This window comes from Hippocampus guttulatus, chromosome 14, assembly GCF_054856545.1.
Source record: "Hippocampus guttulatus isolate MCC_2025c chromosome 14, RoL_Hgut_1.0, whole genome shotgun sequence".
NCBI lineage: Eukaryota > Metazoa > Chordata > Actinopteri > Syngnathiformes > Syngnathidae > Hippocampus > Hippocampus guttulatus.
The window spans coordinates 2,123,768-2,150,201 of record NC_141274.1 but is presented as its reverse complement, the minus strand read 5'-3'; the positions used below and the strand labels follow the sequence as shown (position 1 = coordinate 2,150,201).

General features: G+C 42.6%; 1 protein-coding gene across 3 annotated transcripts in view; it reads right to left on the bottom strand.

The window, feature by feature from the left end:
• The window catches only part of LOC147194440 (adenylate cyclase type 1-like), a 41,333-nt gene extending 17,729 nt beyond the window's left edge, over positions 1–23,604 (bottom strand). Inside the window, exons 1-4 of one of the 3 annotated variants that reach the window (XM_086129467.1) lie at positions 22,672–23,604; positions 17,186–17,335; positions 15,523–15,641; positions 8,655–8,766 (exon numbers count right to left, since the gene is read on the bottom strand). In XM_086129467.1, the coding sequence (XP_085985593.1) occupies positions 8,655–8,766; positions 15,523–15,641; positions 17,186–17,335; positions 22,672–23,277 (987 nt within the window). In that variant the 5' untranslated portion in view covers positions 23,278–23,604. The remainder of the gene's footprint in view (positions 1–8,654; positions 8,767–15,522; positions 15,642–17,185; positions 17,336–22,671) is intronic. The other 2 variants (XM_086129466.1, XM_086129468.1) reach the window with 2 other exon arrangements.
• Positions 23,605–26,434: the final 2,830 nt, after the last annotated feature.

The window sequence follows — 26,434 nt, the reverse complement described above, 5'->3', positions numbered from 1 at the left end:
ATATTGCTGAAGGCCAAGCGCAAAATTTGTTTGGCGTCGATGTAGACGTTTCAGTTTCTTCTTGTTTCACGTAAGCATCGTGTGTCACGCGTCGCAGCTATCTTTTCTTAAGCGTGTCTAAATTAGCCTTCAGAAACTGAAAGCTGCGAGCGATAGTGGTAATAGTCGGGCTGCAACTCACAATTCCACTTGTCAACAGCAAATTGTAACCAGAGACGGTTTTATGTCCCTTAAGGTTTTTTTTTTTTTTACATTGATAAACCCTTTCAGGGACAACGATTACTACAGTGGACAACTTGTCATTCTATCAGGTTACAGGGTGCATTCAAAGGCTTAAAAAAAATACATTTGCTGTTGTCATCATTCTTCTTTCATGGAAGGCTACAGAAACAGGAGAATATTTACGGTTGACAACACTCTAGTGACACGAAGCACTTTGCCTTGATGCCCATGTTTGGTGTTCCGGACAATGGAGTTTCTAATACAGTAGATACGTGAAGATAAGTTGTTTTCAAAAAAGATTGTATTGTGCTGTCGGTGAGCCAATCGGGCCTCTTTGGGCGAGCTCGGGTCAGGTGGTGGATCAGTAACAGATGGCGCTATGGCAACGAGGCGAGGCTGCAGCGAGCGGGGGGAAAGACCCGGTGCTTAAAGTCTGCCACTCTGTACTTTTCCTGTGCTAATCTGCACTGTGGCTTTAGCAGTTGATTGAGAACCCGGGCGAGATTACCACACGTCACGTGACCCACGGGAGGGGGACTATGTGGTAAAGACGTGAAGAAGACGCATACAGTAGATTTGCTCTTTTTTTTTTTTCTCCATCAATAGAAATTAATGATCACAATCATAATGGAACAGGTGTGATGTGGCCGTACAACCTGTGGTGGCCTCACACACACACACACACACACACACACACACACACACACACACACACACACAAAACTCAATACATATGCATATGATTTTAAATGAGTACACCCTTCAGAGGGTCCCAAGAAAGAGGATGACACAAAGCAAGAGGCAAACAAGCTGTAAAATAAAGCACGTACGCACGCACGCACACACGCACACACACACACACACACAAACACAATTTTGAGAAGATGACAGCAGCAGCAGTACTATGAGGCACGAGGATATGTTGTTATTTGTTCGAAATCCACACATCCTCCAAGTTTAGACCCAAAAGCGCCCGAGGAGAGAACTGAATCTTTGGCCGTCGCTGTCGTTTGATTTACATGTTAATTTCCTGAATGTGATTAAAGCAAGTGGGGCCTTCCGTCGGCTAAATTTGTTGAGCAGACATCAACACAAGTGGAAAATGCATCTGTGCAGTAACATGCAGCCTGTTTCAATAATAGTATATAATAAATATACCTTAATGCAAAATACAAAAAATTAAGATCATTGGAGATCTCCAAATTTTATGCACACCAAAAACATTTTTTAATTGTAATTGTTTTTATAACAATCCCCCAACCGCCCTCCACCGCCTCAATGAGTTGTCCACCTATGACTTGGAAGCTAGCCTGACAGAAGATCAGACATTTCTAAAGTGATCATGGAGCCAAACGGTAAGCAGAGCTGCCAAGCTAGCACAGAATAGCATTCACTAACAGCATTACCATCTGATAACCAGTAAGGTCGTCAATGTGGGCAGCGGGCGGTATTTGCATTTGTTGCCGATGTGTAAGCTGTATGCGCCACATCCATGGATCAGCAAATCAGCGGCTTAGTGATGAAGTGCTGCCTCCACGAGTGAAAATGCAATCAAAAAAGCTTTTGTTGTCTTACAAACACATCGGAGTTTACACTCCTTGCCAGCCTCTTGCGCCACCACTCACCATCATCATGGCAACAAAAGCCATTGTTAGGTATGCAGGGCTGCGGGGTGAGCAGTGGCTCATTTGTGGGACAACCTGCTTCAGATTTCAGAAGTCAATGACAAATTCATTCAGTGTAAATGAAATTATGTTTACGTTGGACGTTCAGGAACGGCCAGGGGGCTAAGGGGGGGGGGGGGGGCGCACATGCTGTTAAAGTCTAAAATTGGCTTGTTTGGTTTGAGCAGAGCTCTGATCAGCACAGCTTCGAGCAGCAAGCCCACTGTCGTCCTATTGGAACGACGGGACTTAACGGTGATCCTCGCATCTGCTCGGGAGGCAAACCCCACAAGGGCAACTGGTTGTGTTTACATGGCAGATTTCAGCGAGGGGGGGGGGGGGGTAGTTGCATCGTGGGGACAGGACAGATGTAGTTCGATTGATTGAGGACAGGCGTATGCACATGCTTTAAGATGAGGACCATCAACGATCATGATGTGTTTTTTCGCCACTTATTTTGCTTGAAAAAGATGATTTTGTTTCTTGTAACATGACAAATGTAACCGTTTTTCTCTCACATCTATTTTATTTCTATTTTTTACATTTTTGTGACATTACAGCCACATATAACATTCTCGGGAACAAACTTTATTCACATGAGATTACAATTACCGGTACATTTGTAAAGAACTGCACAAAGATCTCCACTTGTGGATAGTGCAGAGATGGTAGCTATAAATCCTGACAATTGGACATCCACCACTGGAACCTATCCCAGCGGTCTTCAGGGACACCCTAAACCGGTTGGCAGCCAATCGCAGGGCACACAGAGACGAACAACCATCCACACTTACGCTCTCACCAAGGGACAATTTTTGACTGTTCAATCAGCCATCCATGCATGTTTTTTGGAATGTGGGAGGGAAACCGGAGTATTCGGAGAAAACCCACACAGGCACGGGGAAAACATGCCATCTCCACACAGGAAGGCTTGAGCTGGGATCGAACCCATGACCTCTGCACTGTGAGGTTGACGCGCTAACCACTGGAATACCGAGCCACCGACGTGAAATTATGACTTTATCTATTTTTTCTCTTCCAGAGAATTCCAACTTTTTTTTTTTTTTCTTGTAAACTGTTTTCCTGAAAAATACAACTTTCATTCCTGTAGGCCAAATATTATTTCTTGTGACTTTTTTTGTTTGTTTTTGTTTGGAAAACATTTGTCTTCATTATTTCATTTTTTTTTTTTTTTAAAGCTAAAAGTAATTACATCTTTGCCCCACTGCTCTGTCATTGTGAAACCACATGCAACAGCCAAGGGAATTTCTGAGGCTGATACAGCAAGAACGATAAGAGGACTTTACCCCATTCAAAGAGCAAGAAGACGGTCGATGGATAAATCATTGAGCCATCTAAAAATGGAAGCGTGAGACTGAGCGCCGAGAGAACCACGGGGCATAACAGACGGCGTTGAGGGAAGTGGGCTGCTGCGCGTCAATCAAGAAGCTGAGAAACTAAGGAGCGGAGGAGTCTGGAAGCGGTGGTGATGCACGGAGGTGTTTTCACAGGAGAGAAAAAAAAACGGGAAAGACGACAATGAAGCGCAGGACAAACATGGGCCTGCACCTATACACATATATGCACATATTCTAGCAACCTTGCCCAACACACTCATGATGCGGGAGGAAATAAATCCAAGCAAAGAAAAGAGCAAAATTTAGCAAGAGGAGTCTAAGTAAATTCCATTTCCATTTGTTTGCGATTGTCATTTTTGTTTTTTGTCTCGTTGGCTGGCTCACAGCCAATCAGAGTGATCGGTTGTCACCGATGGCTGATGCCATTTGATGTCGTGAATCTGATATATCGAACAAGCACGATTGAGAAAAGATACGACAATCTCTGACAATTTGGTGACAGAAAGTACATGATATTTTAGACCAGATGAAACCAGGTCTAAGTTGCGGCGCAGGCGGTGTCACGTGATTCTGGTGGATTTGAAAATGAAATGTGATGTTATATTCAGCCTTATATTCACTAGGTTATATTGTTTTTCCCGTGGCAATTTTACAATGTACAAACTACAGTCATCTGTAAATCCTTCAGAAAATTATGATTCACGTATTTGTACTTGAAAATGTTGTATATGGTGAAGCAATTTACAAAATATTGCTGCCAATTTAACATTATTTAATGAAGGACAAGACAGCATTTCATTGTAAATTTCACACCCATTTTTTTTTTTTTTTTTTTTAAAGAGGGTAGCCAGTGCTCTAAATGTTGCAGAGCACTGCAATGAGGATGCCTCTCGCCACAGAAACTGTTGTTTAGGGTGCTGGACAGCCTGCTGGAGACTCAGCCAAGGAGAGGAAGTGTTTATCGAGCGAGGAGACCAGTTGGCGTGTCAATTTGCACGCTTGGAAATGAACCACCATCTCGTAGCTGTCCAGTGAACATTTGCCATCATTCTGATGTACATCAGCAGAACTTGAGATGTAACGCGTTGCGGCAAATTTGGGGTCTTGTTCACAACAATCTCTGTTTTTCTGGGGGGGGAGTGGCGAGGTCCCGACGCTTTCTCAAGGTGTTAACGGCGCTAATCTTGCGTCTCAGCAGCAGTCAGCAGATTCTGGCGACGGCGCTGAAGAGTTATAATTACTCACAGCTTGCGTTCTAGTGGGTGGTGGGAATCAAAGTGCCGACACTTATCAGTGTGAGTGGGATTCCTGGAAACCCAATTTTGATGTATTCTTTTCCCGTGGGACAAGAAGACCAAGTTGGCTTTTAACAGGGGCTAAAGCTCTGAAACAATAACATTGGTTGAGTTAATCAGACAAGGAATTGCAGTGATGCCCGAAAATGGATACTTTTTGAACTACAATCTATTCCTGAAAAAAAAATGACTATGAGAAAAATATGTATTTTTGAGAAGTAAATCATCTTGCATGAATTAGGTTTTTTTTTTTTTTTTAAGAAGAAGTCATATTGCCAGGCATGACTATTGAGAAATATTTTCTTAAAGTTGGAGAGGTTTTTTTCGGGGGGGGGGGGGGCTGTAATATTATACACAGTTGTCCCAGTTACCTTTGTAAAGTAACTCAGTTACGATACTGAAGACTTGACTTTAAAACTACTTAAGTTATGTTCCTGATTACCACATTTTAAAAGTAACTCAATTAGATTACGAGTTAGTTCATTAGTTAAATTGAACAGAGGCCGACTACCTCACTTAACATAAAATTGCCAACCGGTTTTGCCACTACATCATAGGAAGTACAAGTAACTGTCGTCCGATTGCTTCGCTGAGAAAAACAACACGTTTAGTTTCGTTGTTACTGTAAAAGTTGACATATTACAGTGACGTGTTACTTTCAAACGCATTACCGGCATCACTGGAAATACTTTTTTTTTTCATTAAAACGTGCTAATCCGGAGACAACAAAGTTGTATTTTTTTTTTTTTTAGCAAAAAAGGTACTGTAGTACTTAAAATGACCAGTAATTATTTGAAATGCCTAACTCAATTTATTATCAGCTTTTTGCAGGAAATGGCTCTCCGTAGGACGAAAGACAAAAAACGAGATGGGCAGTTGCGTGACACTGTCCGTGTATAAATATACTGTATATACATATATCAGTAAAATGCTGATTCGTTCCAATCAGCTATCAGCTATTAAAGTCAAACATAGTGTAATGTGCTCCCTCCTTTTTGTACCCAACTTTAAAATAAGAAAATGTAGGGTGTGTAGAGCGAGCTTGAATACTTGATTCTTTTGATCGTTTTGAAAGACATCTGCTAAAGTATTTTCATTTAAATTTAAAATACATAAACTGCGCCGACTGCCCGAAGACAGTTGGAATCGGCAACAGCATCCCCGCGACCCTCGTGAGAGTAAGCGCATTAGAAAATGGATGGATGGAAAAAATACACACGTTATCCATGTGAACAATATTATCTATGGACAGAGATAATTACTTAGTATTCACTTTTTTTTTCTTGATGGGGAAAAGGGAAGCATTTTACTATTGTACAATGTAATCATTATTAGGGTCGGGGCAATTTAGAGTCTTCAATGAAGCTAACATTGCATGTGTTTATGACACGGGAGTCAGAGTACCGGGAGAACAGTGTCGAAATTCCACACAGAAAGGCCGGAGCGGAAATTCGGACACCAAAACTCAAAACTGTGATGCAGACTTGCCAACCACGAGGGCACAGTGTGGCCCCGCAATTTTTCTTTTTATCCAAAAAGCAAACAAATATTATTGTTACAAGGTGGAGATACGTGAGGAACAACCGAGTGACTGGTGTGCATTATGAAGCGCTACTTAGGAGGACTCTGTGTTCCTGGCGCACATCCCATGCAGCTCGACCGGTCCAGAGAGTGGACAGGTGGTGTGGGGATGGTGCTGGAATGCGATTACGAGATGACGCCCGGTGGCCATGTGCCATCACCCGTTCTTTGTAAGGAAAAAAAAGAAAGAGAGAAGAGGAAGAAGAAGAAAAGTAACCACTGCTATGATGAGTCACTGCGAGTCGTCAATTCCTGCCTAAATGGATCAGAGTGAAGGAGCGCTTTGGGTCGGGGTGAGGCTACGACATCGGTTGACAAGTTGCAAGCCATCACGTCAACAATCTCAGAAATATAAACCTGGAAAAAGCTGGTTGCACCAAAACGGATATCCATCCGTTTTGTGATCTGCTCATCCTCACAAGGGTGGCAGGGGGTGTTCGGCTGTCTTCGGGCAGTAGGCGGGGGACACCCTGAACCGTCTGGTAGCCAATCGCAGGGCACACACAGACAAACAACCATCCACACTCACACTCTCAGCTAGGGACAATTTGGAGTGTTCCATCAGCCTGCCATGCATGTTTTTGGAATGTGGGAGGAAATCGGAGTACCTGGGGAAAACCCACGCGGGCCCGGGGAGAACACAGGGAGGCCAGAGCTGGAATCGAACCCGGTACCTCTGCACTGTGAGGTCGATGCGCTAACCACTGGGACACTGGGCGCCCCCAAAATGGACATAAAACATGAAAATAATTTTTAATAACCTTGGGCTGCCTGTTACTAATAGAATGGGATGCAAGTATTTCTTATTATTCCGATATTAAAGTACTGTACTACTTAAAAAAGATACTAAGCTCTGCAACCATCGTGAGCAAATTAAAACATAGTCGCGGAATAGTTTTTTTGAGGGGGAAATACACTGTAAAAAAACAGAACTTGTATTGTACTTTGGGGAGGGCTAAAACAGTACATTGGAACAATAAAGTATCAATTCTTGACATTTATGGCACCAATGTTGGTTTTCACAACAACGCAAGAAAATTGTTTGCCTCAGCAATTAGAAATTTTGAGTTCACCCAACTTTTTTTTAAAAAAAAACGATCCAATGAAAATCAGTACACACAAAACAAACTAAATTTGGACATAAATTATAGTTTAAAAAAAACCCAATTTCTCTATTCCAAAAGTTAAATATAACCCAACGTACCACCTGAGGGAGCCCTCTTTGAGAATCACTGATTTAGGTTTGCTGTACAGCGGGCTTGTGGAAAACACATCTGCCTCCCAGTTCTGAGTTTGATGGTTTGATTCAGGATTTCAGTTTTTGCTTTGTTGAGTGGTCATGTTCACCCGGCTCTTGAGTGGGTTTGCCTTTTTTTTTTCTTATGTGTTGCCATGACGCATACCCCGATTGGGTCACTTGAAAGAAAAATCATCTGAATTGTATCACTTGAAACAAACGGTGTAAATCAAGCCTTAGTCATTTCCATTGATGCATGTAAACATGCAAGTTAAAAATAGAACTCAGCCAAGCTCAAGTCAAATTACACATTGAGTCGGACATATCTTGCGGTCTGACTTCAAACCGGAAACAAAATGAAGCAGCCACTATGCGCGAATGCATTTTTTTTCAGTGAAGTATTTACAAAAGTGGAGGAGCTGCAAATGCAACTCCAGTCAGTCATTTCGCGCAGCCAGCGTGAAGGAAAAATTCAGCCCGGGGCGAATCCGGACCACATTAGAGTCTTCCTCAAATGAAGCTCTCAGTAATCACATTACGCATCATAAGGGCTTCCAGTATTGTCTGTGACACCATGCTGAGCTGACAGCCAAGAGCATAGAACTCATGCTAGACAAGGGGAGGGGAAGTGTTTTCCTGTCAGGGGTCATTTCACTTTTGAGAAAATCCTCCAGGGGCCCTGCTAAATATGCAATATGCAAAAAATATCATTCGAACGATTTAAGGAGTGGTATAGACTTCCACTAAGGAAAATATGCTTCTAAAGTCAAACAAAGGATTATCTCCACAAGTGCTCCTTTGGCTTTTTTTGTGTGATTTTTGTTATGTGAAACGTGATGATAACCATAGAACAGGAAATGGCATTTGAGCAATGCAATTTCGGGGCTCGTTTTGTTTTTCTTAGTGGAGCTGTTTTGCTAACCTGTGATTTCATTTGAGGAGCAAATTTCAAATTTTGAGAAGCATTCCCCCCCCCCCCCCCCCGGTTAATCCAAGGAACTTAAAGCAAGGGTTTTATTCAACAATAAAGCTAAGACAATTTAAGACAATTAAATTGCCTGCTACTTTTCCTGTTCAAAGTTGTATATGATTTAATGTGGCTCTTGACAGACTTCTGTAAAAAGTGTACTCGATCACCCAAGCACTTAATTCCGATCTTACATGTCAGTTTAACCTCCATAGAGAAAACTGTATTCTTTGCATCGTGTCAATTTTACAGTGAACTTCAACTGCGTGTGACAAATAAACAGCCATACACACCGCTATTCAAAATTAGCCGTAACACAAACAGACTCACCGTAGCGAGCTCGTCAAACTTTCCAAAAAGCTCGTTCAGGAGTTTAACCAGTTCCTGGGCGGTGCACTGGGAGGCCAAGCTGGTGAAGCCAACGATGTCTGCAAACAGGATGCTGCCCCCAGGCAAAAAGAGAAATGGCTTGTTACTGTCATGATATGGTGCCAGATCAGATTAGCAGCGAGGGAGCTCTACAAATGACATTTAGGAGGTCGGTTTGAATCGCAACTTTGGGTTTTTGACGCAAACGAATCAAAGATGGCAATTAGTGGCCAGCAGCAGGCAAAGAAAGATTAAAAAAAAAGACAGAGGGAGAGAGACGGAGAGAGAGCGAGAGAGTATCTGCCCCATTTTGACTGACGGCACAGTCGAACACACAGTGACTGAAAATAGGAGCCAGAGTATTCTCACGGGGATCAAGGTGAAGACGTTTGCTGTTGGAGGAGTCATTCAGGGATATTATGCAGCCGTCAGGACCTTGTTAGCACCGTTTCTCCGAAAGCAGGCCAGTTGGTGCGGAATTTAGTTGGTAGGCTGCCGACATAGTCATACAGATTTTTTTACAAATGGCAGTGGTAGAATTGCTAATGATTGCAGTCTGTTGATTGGTCGATAGAGAATAGTGTCTGATGACAGGAATGTTTAGAAGTGCTTTCCTCCAAGGAAATACGGGTGATCCTTCCATTGGCATTTCCACCAAGCATACAGGCCATCCTCGCTCGACAACGGAGGTCCGATCCAAAAGTGGCGACGTAACTGAATTTGTATTTCAGGCCGGGCACACTTATAAAAATAATGGGGCTGTTTTTGTCCCGATTTGGCCCCTTCCCGACCCAACAACAGCAAACACCTGACTATCTTCTCTCATATAAGATTGTTCTATAAGATGATCACACTCCTGAATGGTACCTAAGAGCCATAAAAAAAAGAAGTCCCACTATGAATCATCTTGCCTTTTTACTCAATTGCATGTGCTTTCTCACAGTGACATGGCATTCCATATTAAGGTCATGAGATGCAGAATACAAAGCCAGGAATGAGGAATTCGCGGTCTGGGGGCAGAAAATGATTATTTATTAATGTATTTACCTGTACTTTACGAACACACAAAATTCTCCATGAAAAAATAAAATGATAAAGATTCATTATCATGGAAAACCCCCGAAATATTTAAAAGAAAAAAGAAACTAAAAACTAAAAATGAAAAAACCTGTGAATATGCGACTGCAGATGTCAAACTGTAAATGTGCATAGTTTTAAATTGTAATTCCACCACTCACCACTAGATGACAGACATGTCTTAGTTGTGCTTACACTGGGCTTTATACTGCCCTATACTACAACCCCAGTAGGCCTAGGGGATTTGGAATGACATGCAGGACAAACATTGTTCCAGAATAATATGAAAATTTTGAGTGTGTTGATTTTTGTGATTCACAATATTAGTTCGAGCACTTAATATTGGATTACTGTTCAGCAGTTTAGTGACGTCCTTGAATGACAAATGTATTATGAAAAAAGAGCACGTATTTTGTCCACATTTAAAAATTGCATTTTTGTCATACATCTGGTCAGGAAGTGTGTGTGGTCCTATGTGAGGCCCTGAAGAGCAGTGATGAAAACTGGTGGCCCCCTGCAGCATTGAAGTAGCCCATCCTTGTCCTCAGTCAGAAAATTGCCAGTTTCACTTTGACCCTCCATTCTGCATCGTAGACATTTCCACTGAAAGATGCCACTGAAGGAGAAGGCTATTGGATTAATTCATGCCAACACTTGAATTGACCGCCATCTGTGATAGACAAATATTTAGAACGCTGAATGTTGCATTTGTGCAAATCTGCAAACAGTGAGCCTAATGTGACACTTAACTGCATTGTGGGTACATACAGCGGCCAATAATAGAGCAAAAAAACTGGAGAAAACCCAAATTGAATTTGAATGGGCAGCCTACACAACACATGTCCTGTTATCTAATCCCTCAAGACAACACAATAGATTCTGTCGCGGGGCCCACTTAAGGCTTCCAGCCAAATATTTTTTTTGTTATTTTTCATTTAGATCTTGCTGAAGTGAATATTTCCTTCCAGTTATTTCCAATAGCAAGTTGTTGTTTTAGGGATATACACGTACTGACAAATGTGAGCACCCCTTGCAACAAAGTCAACAAAGGCCCGATCACGGGATACCAGAAAAAGATTAAATGAGACACCCAATGTCAAAAACAACCGTTTAGATTTTTGGAACATCCGTGTCCACATCAGTGAAAAAGAAGGAAAGAAAGCAAAGCAAAGCAAAGCAACAGCCGTCAACCTTCTTGCTGTTGCCGGCTGGGCACAGTTGCTAGCTTGGAGGTTAGCTGTGAGCCGCAAACGTCGGAGACTTTTGCCAGATCATACAATGATGGCGTAATTACTCGCAGTTTCGTAGCATCCTAAATTAGTGACTGAATATGATATTGAATATGTGCTGTGTCGATGTTGGTCGTAATGGCAATAAAAATTGTGATAAGGCAAGCCGAAATGTCGATAAGACGAGTCAAGCTAACCGTGACGCCACCACGGGGAGCAACCTCAAAATGAAAGCCATTCAAGGCTGCATTGGCCCCATGTATTATTTAGTAAGCTTCTCTTTTGAAGTTAGCCTTTGTGTTGTCGGCATGTTACGTTTCTGAGTATGTCTCCCTGATGTGTTGAAATGACAGCGCACACAGCAAAATAAACTGTCCTCAGAAGCATTATTTTTTCTTTATTTGAAAGACACGAATTAGTGAAAGAGTCATATGAGTATCACACAGCGCAAGAGAGAACCAGGACAAGAGAGAGTTGTGTGTTCACGTAAAGTCCCGCAATGCTAGAGGCTAATATTAAGAGGTTTTGGTACTCCGTACCAGGCCCACTTAAACAACTGGCTTAGATTCCATTTCTTCTTCTACTCCTTGTTTGTTTGTATTTTCCAGAAATTGGGAAGACCTGTGACCACATACTGCCTCTCACAGGTTAGTCTTGGTATTGCAACATAAATGTCAGTGATATGGTAATACTGCATGTGTGGTGTGCTGAGTTGGTCATCTGGAGTACAGCACACATAAGAGCAGAAAGCACACTTAGTGATTTTCTTGCTCAGCATGTGTGGGGTCGTCAGTCATCAGCTGTTAAAACCAGTACGTGACCTTCTCCCCACAAAAAATGCAGCAGAAGAAACATGGATGCATTATTGGCCATGAACGAATGTTTGTTCAAGAGACGCTGATGAAACTTTCTGAGTTTATTGTTGTCGTCGTTGTTGTTTTATTGTATTCGCACATTTCGCCTCTGCATAATTTTTTAAGTTATTTAAAATCCGTGTGGAACACAGGGGTGTAAAAGCCGCATTTAGCGCTCGTGTGAACTTGTGATCTGCAAGGCTGCCAAAGATATTGACTGTCGGAATAAGCCTTTGTGTGAAGAAGAAGAAATCATTTACTTTGAGCCATTTATAATTTTTAGGGTGCACTGAAACGATTTAAGACTCTGAATGCGAACATGCCCTGACCCATCATCATACAATATGGCCTAATAAAGCCATCAAAGGAGAGTTATTTTCACAAGTATACAAACATAATTTTACTCCCAGAGGAGGGAGGGGTGTTTCTGCAGCTTTGTTTGACACATTTCAAAAGGAGCTGTCAGTGGGGAAACGTGCAGGATTTTCATATAAAAAAAATCAGACCTAATTATGTTATTGTTATGGTTTCGTTTTTCAACAAAATGTCACAATTCTATTTTTTCATTAAGCTAGCAATGTGGACTGTATGTATGGGGGTGGACTGAATAGCCTTGAGCAGATGAGGGAAATACTTCACATGAAGTAAATAGTCTGTGTTGTAAAGTGAATGCTTGAAGGGAGGGAAAGCATATTTTATATTATTTGAAGACTTTGAATTTAATCAAATGAAATAAATTTTAGCAATGATGACATAAAAATACCATTATTTCATACATCAGTTTCTGTGAGGATGTGTGTCCTTCCGCTCCTTCAACAATAATAAGCCATGATTCACTGCGAAACTCAGGCAACTTTGAAAAGCGAAAGTGGAGTACAAACGCTCCCGAATCCAATTGACAAATTGACATTGCAAAGCGAAGCTATGCAGCGAGGCTGCTCTCTGTGTTGAAAGGCCTGAAAGCAGTTACAAATTACAGGACACCGGAACAACAAGTAACGGGGTGACGTCTACACGTGTGTTTGCAGATTCAAAGAGGACACCTGCCCACCCCCGCTGAAAACGACCTTATGCACACCCCAGACGTCATACCCCGCCCTGGTGATCCACCAACAGGACGTAAGACGGCTCTTCAAGTAGCAGAAGATTTTATTCGGCATTGTTTTTGACTTTGTAAAGATCCCTATCTCTGCTATGAATATTCCCAACTGATTTTGGTATTTGCATATTTGGTTATCTAACCCTGTGGTTCTGGGAGCAATTTAAAATTTTGATTTCAGATAAAATATTAAATGCACTGCATGGATATTTTTGAATGTTTTAAATACTGTACCTGTTATGAGGGTTTCGCATTAAAGTGCACATGATATGCAGAATCGACTTTTTATAGAAATGTTATTGCCACCACACCTAGAAAGTACCTCAAATTGTGGAGAAAACAGCACAATAAAAGGTGTGGTCTTTTATTTAAATTTTTTTTTTTTTTAATGCCAAATCTTGTTGAAAGGCAGCGGTTACGTTAGTCTGAGTTAAATCCCATTTTTTATTTTTAGCAGTTGATCACAACAATATCCGCCTGGCCAGGCTCTAATCAGATCAAAACAGTGCCCACCTTGGCCAAGCATAATAAAGAAACGGAGCCACGCGCTGTGTCTAGTTATTAAAGTCCACCCGAATGACATAAATCCTGTGCCGAGTCCAATATGTGGTGGGAGGGGCGGGTGGGGGTCACACTATCGGGTTGGGCGGGGTTCAAACGTGCTGTACTGTAGTTTACGATCCAACATGCAGGACATTTCAGTGAGACACTCCATCAGGTACATGCCCACCTTGAAATATGACACAATTATGAATAAAATTGAAATTCTGTTGAATGTATTCAAAAGAATGCATTATCATGTTTAAAATGAATAATAGTTGTTGAATTGATTTAATTAATCACTGAAATTAGCTATCCTATATTATTTCTGCTTGACGTAAATGTGTTAATTTGACTAATTCCTTTAGGAAATGTATATTTCAAAATGTTATGCAGTTACATGATCACGAGATATGTTTCTTTGCAATTCAGTTTAATTTGATCAACCAAAATGTCAACAAAATGTCAAAGAAAGACTTTGCAATAAAATGACAATTTATTTGATGAGTGATGCTTCTTAAAACAAAGCATACCGTTTAAAATGCAAAAGATTTGTTTCAGTTTTTGCTTTGCATCTGAATGAGCACCTAATCAAATAGTCAACATTTATTTTCATATATTAGAAACCTTTGTCGGCATGCTTCTGGACTTGCCGTGTAATTTATTAATTAATGTATGTATTTTTAATTGCCTGGTGGGCTGGATTAAATGTTCTTTCGGGCCACATATGGCCAACGCGCCGCAGATTCCCCACCCCTGCTTTATGAGCTGGTTAGAGAAACTACAGTGTAGTATGTTGATTAACAACAGTAAGATGTTTCTCTGGAGTGTCACTTCATGGGGAAACCAATAATAATGAGGCGCCTTCCTTCCGCTGAAACATAATTTGCTCAATCGACTATCACCGAAATTGGTTTAAACGTCATTTAAGTTTCTCTTCCTCCAGAACCTCACAAGCCTTTTTTTCCCTCCAGGGTGCTGCTGAGTCTCGATGACCCCCGAAGTTGCCCACTAGTGGCCTATTATAGGATTCCTAGCAAGTCCCTAATTGGATCTTTTATGTCAGCGGACGTTGGTTCGCTTCTGTTTAATGATCCAAAACGACAAATCTTTAAATGCACTAAGACAGTTTTAATGCTGGCAGGCAGACATGTCCCAATGCGAGCGTTCAATGCGTTGATGGTGAATTTCCTTGGAGTGCCGAGACGGGTCTGATGTCGCTGTGAAATGCATGGATGATCTTATCTGATGCTGCTTTTCCACTGCAAAGTACGACTCTCTTCTCGGTTTCCCACCACGCCACATGAAGTTATTTTGTCATTTCAATTTTGTCATTTCAATTTCTCAGTTCATTGTTTACGCCCAGATATACTGCAGATTGTTACGGTATCATATTTAAATTTTTATTTTATAATTTTTTTTATTTATTTATTTTTTGCAGTGTATAACGAAGTCCAAATTTAGAGTGGCACACCACCTGGAGTACCATGTTATGCCGTGACATGCCGCACAGCACTTAGGTCCACAGCAAGAGGTGTACCATCAATAAGAGCAAGAAGAGGCAGAGAAGGTTCCCAATTTAAGTCCATTAATAGTCGTTCTCATAGAGCAGACAGAATATGATTATGCTTGTGCTTGTGTGTTGCAATTGCACTTGTTGAAAGGTTTATCATTACCGTATATCAACGTAAATGCTAAATTATGTTAGCCAGTCCAGTTCTCTTCCCATGTAATGTTAGCATTGAGCTAGCAGGCTTATGTTTATTATATATGGTACGCTTAAACAATTTGGTGCTGCCTAAACAATGTTTAATTCTCTTTAGTTGTATGTGTACGTTTGAAAAATAAACTGGGAGTGAAAAATAAACAATTTGTCTCTTATTGTATTTGGCGAAATGTACGAGCAAAAGGCACAAAGAAGTATTTTAAAATTGTGTTTAATAAGTTTAGGTGTGTTTTAATGAGTTTAAATCGGGTGGGAAGTTTAAAACTAGGCCGCGGAGTCTCGTAGAGCTGAGCGGGTGTTTTACCTGACGTTGTCGTGTCGTTGGATGTAGATCTTGTGAAAGATCCTTTCTGGCGGCTTCAGGAAGTCCTCCTTCATCTCCATGGCGACGTTCCTGGGCAACAAACTCATGAGGAGGCGCTCCTGGATGCAAGATTATATTTAAAAAAAAAACACCATGATTGTTAGAATTACAGTTAATTTCATTCTACTACAAATTGTAGCTGTTAGTCAATTGGCTAAGGCTATTCTTTCCTGTTTGTTGAAACATGCACAGTTGTTGCCACATACAAATGCTGCTGAATATTCTTTCTACTGTTGACATTCACTTACGTACATACAGTATAGTATCTATTTATTCGTGGATATATTTTTTTTTTCATTTACATCTGCACCTATATACAGCCCCCAGCGTGTTTGTATCCGTTACACATGAATTAAAAAATCAACAAAACTGCAGTTATGCTCACAAATGAGAACCCCACGATCAAGTTAAGTCGGATTAACAGAGCAGCGAAGTAGTGAGGGAACACTGTATATTGGCTATGTATTGATACAAGTCACATTTTGCGACATGCAGTGCTGCTGCAGCCCGCTAATTTTTCCATGCATCTGAGCATCCAAACTCCCTCAGCATTCCTTGTACCAAGGTGAGCAATACTGCAACCTCTGTTGCATGACTGAAACTGGAAGGGAAGTGGGAATGGTGTGGTGTCCTGTTTGTAGATCCAACTGGAATAGAAATGAAAAAATGAGTGTGGAAAAGTCATGTGTGCGTGGCGCGTGCCAGTGTCATGGTGTGCGCAATTGCTCACGTGTGCAGCTTAGAGAGAAAACTACTGCTAGCTATTCTTGCTGCTGTCCACGTTCACATTTATACTGTATAGTATCTACCGTATTGGCCCAAATATAAGACGGTGATTTTTGCATTGGAATAAGACTGAAAAAGTGGGGGTCGTCTTATATTCGGGGTCTAGACATTATACCCATTCATGACGCTAGATGGCGCCAGATACCATTGAAGCGAATGCTGAACTTGACCCCCCTGTCACGAAGAATAAAAATAAAAATAGTGGTAGCGCGAAGAAGAAAAATAAAAAATAGCGGTAAGAAAGAAAAGAGAAGAAAATAATAGAAGAGATAACAGAAAATGGAGAAACGTAGCGACAATCTGGAGAAAAGTGGGTCGAAGATCGGCCAGGTTAACTGGCAGCTGAGGAGAAGTTATGATGTAATTTACATTTCAAAAACCAGAAGCCATTCATTTACGAATGTAATTGCACCTTAGTTTACATATTTAAATGTTCAGATATTAAGATTTGAATGAGGCAAAATAACATGCTTTTTCTCTCGAATATATTGTTAGAATCATTTGTTTCAGATGTACTGTAATTATTTTCTGTATATAAATTAATTTGGTGGTCAAAAAGTCTTTTTTCAAACTCGAGTCTTGAAACAGAGGGGGTCGTCTTATAATCAGGCCCGTCTTATATTCGGGCCAATACGGTATTTGGTCATGCACAGTTTGCAATCAAAATCTGCATAGTGAAAAGAGAATTTATTATTATAGTACAGTTGCCACGTACACTCTGCTGTCTTGCCCGGTGTTGCAAACGTGTGCATAGTTGTGTATTTTCGACTCAATGAGTTGACATTCCCCGGCACCAAAGTGCTTTTGTGGCATGCACCTGTTTCTCATTCTCGTCCTCCATGCGAAGTCGCTCTTCTATGCAGTTGCGCGCCAGCAGGAAGGCCTTCCTCTGGGCTCGCTCCGTCAGGATGCGCACAAACAGGCCCGACAGGTTGACGCTGGTGAACAGCACCGTGTTGGCCGCCAGCTAACAACACAAAAAATACGACAAACCAGATGTGACTTAACTTTGCATATGCTTTTTTTTTCGTGCACTTGCGTTTGCTCTCTATTTTTGAAAAGTGGCAATCATCAATCTGAGGTATCGAAAAGGAGAATGAGTGATGAATGTGAAGTTTTCAATGGGATTACGACATGGAAGCATGAGTGGGTGTGTGATCGGCTTCATCCATCACAACAGATGACCGCACGCCAGCATGGCTGCTTTCAACCTTGATTCTCCACCCCCCCACGCCCACCCCCCATCCCCCATTTCACCAAGGTTGGTTGGCATTGCACATCAACCAAACAAGATCCTCACATTTACTTTTGCTGTAGGCACCGTTAATACCCGAGTATTCGTGGATTCTCAGTATATATTCAGGTTATTTGTCATTAATGGTCCCTATAACAAGAAACCAATTCACAATGCATTACTTGGCCATAAAGTCACATTAGTGCGATCCTGCCATGATTTGTCTCACAATAAACACAGCTCCAGCACCACAGACATGTGCAGTGAATATGAATGCGCGTATTTCTCCACAAAGTATGCGGACGCTCTCTTTCGTAGCAGGCCTTCACACGGCACTGACTGGAGTCAGTGCATCTAGATCACCACCGTCCACAAGGACGTAAGCAGTGACGTTTTTATAAACTCATTTTGCGGAGGAATTATGAGCAAGGCATGAACGCTGCCATTTTATTTGTAAATTGCACCGACAAAAAGCGATGGTTTTATTGGATGTCGTTACAAAGCAACCGTGTATAGTTTAGCGGGCGTTTGCTTTTGGAATTGTTGTTGCAATGCATTTCAGGTGTTTTTGAACGACTTTCACAGTATGATAATGCTTCAGAAATTTGATTCTGGGAAATGCAACATCGGCATGGAAACAAGATATGTGTACGCTGCCATCCTGTTAATAATGAATTACTCTAACGACTGTGTGCACTTGATGGTTGATTATCCATGTGTTGGAGCAATGGATGCAAAGTGGGTGTGCACGACTTGGATGCCACAAGCAGAGATGTTGATTCACTCCTCAAATAATTCACAGTCTCAAGAAGTACAACGTGACGTCAAGATGGGAAACTGAACTACGGCAACTTCTCGGGGCCGATTTAATCTGGTTAAATGATATTTGAATGGAAACAGGAGCTCAGAACATTTTGATAGATTGTACTGTCCATTACAATCCCAACTAGTTTGGTGTCTAAAGAAGACTTCGATTACACATCAGCTATGGAAAGTTTATGTTAATTTTGAGGGTCTAAACATGCATGAAAATTCATGAAACATTGCACAATAAACTACTAAAATACTAATGCTTTTGCCAGGCCTGATGTGTGTACAATTTGAAAAATAACCTTTTCTGTGAAGGATTTGTGACCTTTATGGTGACAGGAGAACATTCACACACATTACCCCATCTTCTTTCAAAAACAAAAAAAACAAAACAAAAACAAAACATCCATGCATTTTATAGAGTGTTTGACCTCATTAGCTCATAGGTGAGCTAGAGCCTATCCCAACTACAGTGAACATTTAGTGAAATGCTCATTCTTATGAACCATAGAAAATACAGTCGGAACAAATGTAGTACATTGACCAAAAATATATATATTTTTTGGACTAAAAAATTAATTGAAGTTGGTACAACTTTAAAATATTAATTATTGGCATTTATGGCAACAATGTTAGCAAAACAAGGCAAACAAATTCTGTGCTCCAAAACAATTTGCTGAGTTGTTTTATAATTATAATATTTTTGAGTTGGGGGACAGTACAGTTTATTCATGGTGAAATGCAAAAAAGACCATTTTCATTTCATCAAAACTTAACATATTTTGTTGAACTGCCCAACTTCAAATTTTGAGGTTTGTTGTCTTGAAACTTTGAGTCCACTGAACTTTTTATTTTTGTTTGTTTGTTTTTACAGTGTAGTTGGGTAGTAGTAGTTAGCTAGCAAGTGCATTGTGGTTGCAAACTCTTCCCCTTCCTATTTTGACTGCGTGAAGAACTTCGAGTCTCACCGACCCAACATTAATAGAGAGCATGCCTTTTGAGGAACTCCTGCTGTAACAGTTTTTTTCTGACAGCGAAGGACACAGAGCACAGGACTGGCACGCCAGTTCAGGACTAAGGACAGCTCCTTGCAGCTCATTCAGCACTGACTCAGAATCTACACTATTCATGCCGTCGCTTCCTTGCAAAATACAGTCAAACGACAAACTGGGGAATGATTCGACAAAAACAGTGAACTCAAGCAGACCCGAGCTGCTGCTGAGGCATACAAATAAGAGTGATGGGGAGGAAGAAACCGTGTGACGGCTACCCTGGGGGATAAGAATCAGCCTCAAAGGAGGTGGCTGGAAACGAAGGAGTGGAGCGACATTCTGCCAGCGGCAGCGGAAGGAGGGCAAGTCCGAACACCACATGGCACATTTTCTTAACAATTAAACTAAAGGTGCATTTAAAGCAAGAGTACAACTCCGTTTTTTGGCAGCATCTAAAAACTGCATGGTTGTTTCCTAACCCACTTGCTGGGTAGCTGTGGTTTTTGTGCATTATATTGACCCAGCAGGTAACCCCTGAGAGGTAAACGTTGTTTCTTATATAATGTTTGTAAATGTTGATTATTTTTAACCCCGGCTATACTGCTAGCCTGGTAACCCAATACTTGGTCTCATTAACTCATCAGTATGGATCGTTCTAACCCCTTAGTGGATCTTAATCTTGTCTCAACATGCTGGGCCCAATGTCTGGGTATAAACAACGAGCAATGACTTGGTTCTTTTTGGACCCAGCACTGCACTCTTACAACAGTTGGGTCAAAAATAGCCCAAAAAAATGGGAGTGACCCAACTGCTGGGTCTATTTATTTACCACCCAATTGTTTGGGGTTGTTTTGTACTAAACAACAATTTTGGGGGGTTATTCATTTGACTCAAATTTTTGGGTTCAGTAAGTAACCCAAAAAGTTGGGTTGGTCCCTCTTTGACCCCATTTTGGTTACACAGAGCCAACTGTTTGTAGAGTGGGGGTTATCTTTTTCACCCAATTTGGGTTACTTTAAACCAGCAATTACAGGAGTGCAGACACCTAAAACAAATCCACTTAAGTACAGTAACAAATTATTTGTACTTGGTTACTTCCCACCCAAGCTTTCATGTGAGCAAAGCAGTCACATCACTCAGAAAGTCACAGCGCAACCCGGTTGCCATGTGCGCATCTCCAGGGGGGGGCAAATGATTGAGATTTGATCAGTACATCACGCGCTCGGCCGATGACAGCGTATTTGCTGAGGAGATTGTTTTCTACCCGCCCCCCCACCCCTCATCGATGCGGCCGACGAGACACCTCGGCAGCTGTGTGAAGGACAGTGTTGGTCGCAGAGAGATAGAGAGAGAGAGCTAATCCATTAAGCCTGGAGATGAGCGTCGTAGCATGAGCCCCGAACACACAGACCACACCTGCACCAACCCCGGTCGGCCTGTAATAACACCTTAATAGCGTCTGCGGCGAATAGCTTCTGTTCGTGTCCTGTGGATATAGTTACATCAATATTTGGAGTAACAGATCGATAACACACTTGTCCATTGGCAACTCTTCTTGCCAAAAAAGAAGTTCAAAAAGAATATACAATAAGAGACATTATTCCTTATAATTCTCCCTGAGCCTTGTGCAAAGGCGGCTCGATACCTACAATGCACACATTAAGACAAATGTGATGTTGCCAAAGGGTAAAGCTTTCCAAAGGAGAGAAAAAGTAGCTAGATAACATTCGCAAAAGAGGAAATTTGGAGTGAGGAAAGGGCGAACTGGTGTCATTCAAGAAGAAGTGCAGGGAAGTGACGTCATGCACTGTGTCTCCTGTCAAGGCCTTTTACAAGACGGTTCTTCGGCGACATGTGCGGTTGTGCGGTTCAGCCTGGATCAGTCCACCCCGAGCCGGGAAAGACCCGGATTCCGTGTGGGATAGAGCAATTTTCACTCTGGACATTCAGCAGTGCCAATATTGAGCATTTTGACGCACAATCAGCATTGGACTCCTTTAACTCATTCAGTACCAGCCAATTCTGGACCAAGTCTGAAAAGACGTTTAAAAACGTCATTGGGAGTGAATGAGTTAAAAGTCTGATAAAAGTCTCAAGATCAGCTATACGGCTCCCTCCTTTATCCCCTTCAACAAATACGATTCAACGCGTGATGGTCGCGCCCCATGACAATCGTGCATTTTCAGCGCATGAAGCCCCGAAAAAAAAAAGGTATTGATTTATTTTTTTCGGCAAGTGACGGCCGCTACATGGCTATTCTTGGGCCGAGTTTTCATCCCAGCTGGTAACTGAATATTTCAGGCATTCAATGTTTGGGAGGTTGTACTAATGTTTTTCGCACACGAATATCGGCTCCAAATCTCCATCGGTATCCATGTCAGGCTGAAAATAAAATGAAGGCTGACCAAGTGAGCAGGAAACTTTGGGGTTGTCATCAGTGCAGTGAATCCTGACCCAATTACATATGTAATTAAAATAAATGTAGTGAGTATTGATATGGGTAACAACGCCTGATAAGATGCAACGGTGGGGAAAAAAACCATTCAAAGATGCATTCCAAGATGAGTGAAATGGGAAAGCAAATTTCAAATGCAAGGAAGGTCACCTGAAAAAAAAAAATGAAAGCTATGCACAGAAATAGCTACGTGGAGATGCCCCAAGCTGTCAATGCGACGCGCGGGTTTGACAGTGAGGCATGAGGGAAGAAAGGCAGAGAGGAACTCGCCTTCCCCACACTGCCGCTGCAAATGTCTGGCAAGTGGAAGGCGCTGGGCCGCAATGGACAACCTGCGGCTGGGCGGTTTCTTCCCCAGGCCGCTGCACGTGCCCAGACCCTCTCCCACAACCAAGTGAACTCAGCCCTCATCTCACACTCAATCTGAGTTGGAGCGTGTGTCAGTGTACGTGCACGAGCGTGCTCACGCGTGCGTGTATTCGTGTTTACGTGAGTGTTTGCGTACGCGAATGAGTGTACGTGCGTGAGTGAACGCGCGAATGAGACACTCAGACTTTCAGTATGAAAGTGCACGTGCGTGTGTGAGCGACTGTTTCTTTCATGTGGGGTTTTTTTTTTTGGTTGATGGGTATTTGTGTACACGGATGTCATGTTTGCATGGTTGCGCGCGTGCGAGTACGAGTGTCAAGTATACGTGTGACCGCGCGTGTATTTGTGTGTATTTTCGTGGGTGCCCCGCGCTTACGCGTATACGTGTACGTGTACTATACGGGTGTGTGCTTGTGCACGCGCGCGTTCGTAAGTGTACTCACCGTTCTCCACAGTTTTTGCGTCCTGACGGAGGTGGCGGTCACAATGAGGTGCGACATGGACACCATGAGTCCGAAGAGTACGGCCAGCAGTGTCCGGACGGGCAGCAACGCGTAGGCGACGAAGGTGACCAGGACCAGCTGCCACACGCCCTGGTCGGGCGACGTCTGCGGCTCCGAGCCCGGGGCGCCCAGCGAGAAGGGACAGCAGAGGAAGGCGAAGGTGAATCCAAAGAGCAGACTCAGGTTGACGATCTGCTGCAACTGGGTCACCTGCAGGTACTTGACGTTGGTGACGATGAAGAGCGACGTGAAGACGACGCAGTGCACCGGGTGCGAGCCCTTCGAGATGGTGAGGTGGCCGGGGCCGCCCAGGAGCTCCGCGCCGGCCAGCGCCGACGACATGACGATGAGCACGGCGAGCGCCTTGAGCGTGGACGTCTGCTCCAGTTTCAGGTTGTAGTTTTGGAACAGAGACTCCAGCTCCTTGCAATCGAACTCGTCCTCGCAGGCGATGCTGCTCACGGGGAAGCCCGGCGGACACGGACTCCTCTTCCGCCGGCTTCGGACTTTCTCAAACGGCGCTTCCTCCATGTCGGGGCCATTCATAAACTGAAGATGTAGTCCGATTCCTTTTTTTGGGGGGGGGGGGCGCACTTTATCCACGACAAGGCACTAGGCGCGTCATCTCTTTCTAGCAAGACAAATGTACAAAAATATAAATATCTGTAATGAAGACGGAGCGACGTCCACTCGCAACTTAGCGGCTCTTCACGGGGCTCAGGCTCAGCTGGGATCACGCGTGCGCAGTGAGAGGCCGACGTTAAGTCTCAAGACCATAATAATGGGACTGTCCACACACAGCAGCCCCTTTCTCTCGCTCTCTCGTCTACCACCTACACGCCTTTCCGTCATTAAAACAGTCGAATTTGCTTAACACGATCGCGTCCTGCTCGCATCCATCAACGCCTGAGGACCAAAAAAAAAAGCGCGTTGAGACCAAAAGACCACCTAGTCTCTATACACTGAAGCCCCCCTGAGCAAACCTGGATTCCGGGACCTTTATTTCTGACAATATTGATTATTGATCAGTCATTATTGAATACAGAAGCATCATAATAAAAAAGAAGTTGGCTGTCAAATTACACAACATTCCAAATGATGAGGCAGTAAAGGGATACAAATTTTGCAAATTTCAACAGCAAAAAGTTAATATTTTGTCTGTAATGAATGTGATAACTTCATTATTTTTTTACAATTTAACACTTTTAAAAAGCGCATTTTGCCATTTGCTGTTGACTGAAAATGACATCATAGTTGGTCAGAGCTCAAGTAACGACCAATCACAGTTCAGCGTGCAAACTTTACATGATAGACAAAAGCAAGTCGAAGAGGCAGAGAAGGTTGCCAACCCATAAACTCCGGTAATAGTCATCGTTCCCACAGATCAGAGACAATATATGCCTGTGAGTATTGCTGTATCCACTCTTTCGTGTGTCTTTCTGCTCTGTGTGTTTTAAAGTGGCAGTTGGTTGAATGTTTACATAATACGTACTCGTAAGATCAATGCCTATTTTAGTTAGCCTGCGTCTAGCGCAGGGGTGGGCAAACTACGGCCCGCGGGCCGGATCCGGCCCGTTGGTCTTTTTAATCCGGCCCGCCGAAGATTGGTGCACAATTAAGGTTTGATTGCATTCATTTCGTTTGGACTTGTAATGGCAGGTATTTCAACACCAGGTGGCGCAGTTACTTCAAGTTGCAGAGCACAGGGAGGGAGGGGAAGACGAAGAAAGAGGGAGAGAGTAATGACCATGGAAGGGAAAGTGATATGTATCTGATTAAACGAAGCGGGTAACAAAGTACGAAACATTCAGGAGACGCCTGGAGTCGGAAAGACTCAAATCTACGAGACTTTGAAAAACAAGGAAGCGATTCTTACTCAGTCCGATTCTGGCAATTTCCATGCTCAGAGTGAATTGCTTGTGGCTCGAGTAAATGAACATTTCCTGGAATGGTTTGATTGTTATCATGTTAAAAACTTTCCGCAAACTGGACCGCTAATAAGAGTCGGAGAGCAGTCAAATGTGCAGAGCGTGAACAACAGGGGGCTCAGTACACATCCTTGAGGAGAACCGGTGCTGAGTGTGATGGTGGAGGAGAATGTTACACTATTACTGGCATACAAAGACATTGTGCTATCACCTTTATTTTCTATCTATTTCTAACTTTTGGCCCGGCCCTCCACAATATTTTCTGCTTCTCATTTGGCCCCCCAGGGAAAATAATTGCCCACCCCTGGTCTAGCGCGTTGCATTATATGCTAGAATTAAGCTAGCACACTTTGGTTCGATTGAAATGATGTGGCTTGATTGATATTTTGTTGTTTGAATAAAGAGTTGAAAAAAGGAGCAACCCTTTTGAGGGCTAGCACCCCAATGAGAAGCCTCTCGCACGGTTTTCTTCGAGAACACAAATAAGTGACAGCATGCGTGTATGTAAATAGATCATTTCTGTTTTGGCACCACCACCAGCAGCAGCTCTTGTTTCATTCATTACCACAGAAAGATTAGTCACCATGCAGTCACAGACTGGGGAGGAACAAAGTTGACAGATGGATAGTCCATGCACAAGTCCAGCCATACAAGCTACAAGGACACTCATGCCTTCTGTTGCCCCCCGTCCGCCTCCCCCAATTCCCTTCCCCGCTATTCCACTCGCAGGAGTCCAACTCTGCAGTCCGATGGGAACGCATAGAAGAGCACTCACTGGTCAACTTTCAGAATATTTTCCAAATGAGATCAATTATAGATGGAGTATAACTGGATGTTACTGAGAGTTGGTTATTAACGTTACACATTTCCATTTAAAACTTGACTTTTTGATGGCTTGTATAAATAATTGTGTTTCTGGAGGACCTGCCTCTCTATGAAGTGCAAAATTAAACAGCCGACTAAATCTTTTGCAATCTGCCCTTTTCTGAAAATGTGGCTTTGAGCAAGCCCTTCTGCTCCTCACTGCGGGCCCAATTTAAATGTTAAATGTCTCTACAATGAGTTTCTCTATGAATGACATAATCAGCACAGCTGGGCAAAAATCCAGACATTTTTCAGCAACTGCTGGGCTACCCTGTCAAATACACTAAACCTGCAGAAACAAAACCAAAAGATAAGCATAGCTGCACTGCGTTTTGTTGGTTGAACAAATTAGCATTAGCTAACAGGATTAGCATATGATAAAGAGCGCATAGTTGATTACTCAGTGAAATCGACGCGCCAGCTGGGTATTTGTGCTTCACGATGTGAATTTGTGTGCCATACTTAGAGTGGGATATATGAAGTCATGCCTCCAGAACTGAAAACGCTATTATTGTCTTTACCGGCTGTTGCTCACCCCCCCCCCCCCCCACACACACACACACACACACTCAGGGCTCTGCTCTCGTCAATTTGAATCCGCTGAATAAGGGCTTCGACACCTGTTGTGAAGCTAATGTAAGGTGACAAAAGCATGTCATGGTCATGCAATTAACACACCTGGGAACTGTTTTAAGGTGTGACCAAAAAATGCAGAATGTGACTCCTTTAAGGCATTTCATTTTCAAGGTATGGCTTGAGCATCACAGTTTCCCCACTATTTATGGACCCACGAGTGATTGACGGGAAAAAGGTTTAGAAGTCCCCATAGATGCAACAAGATTGCAGCAAAGCACTACTTTTGTATTAACAGAGTTCGGCGGCCTGACGAAATGAAGCTCCTCCCCTTGCTT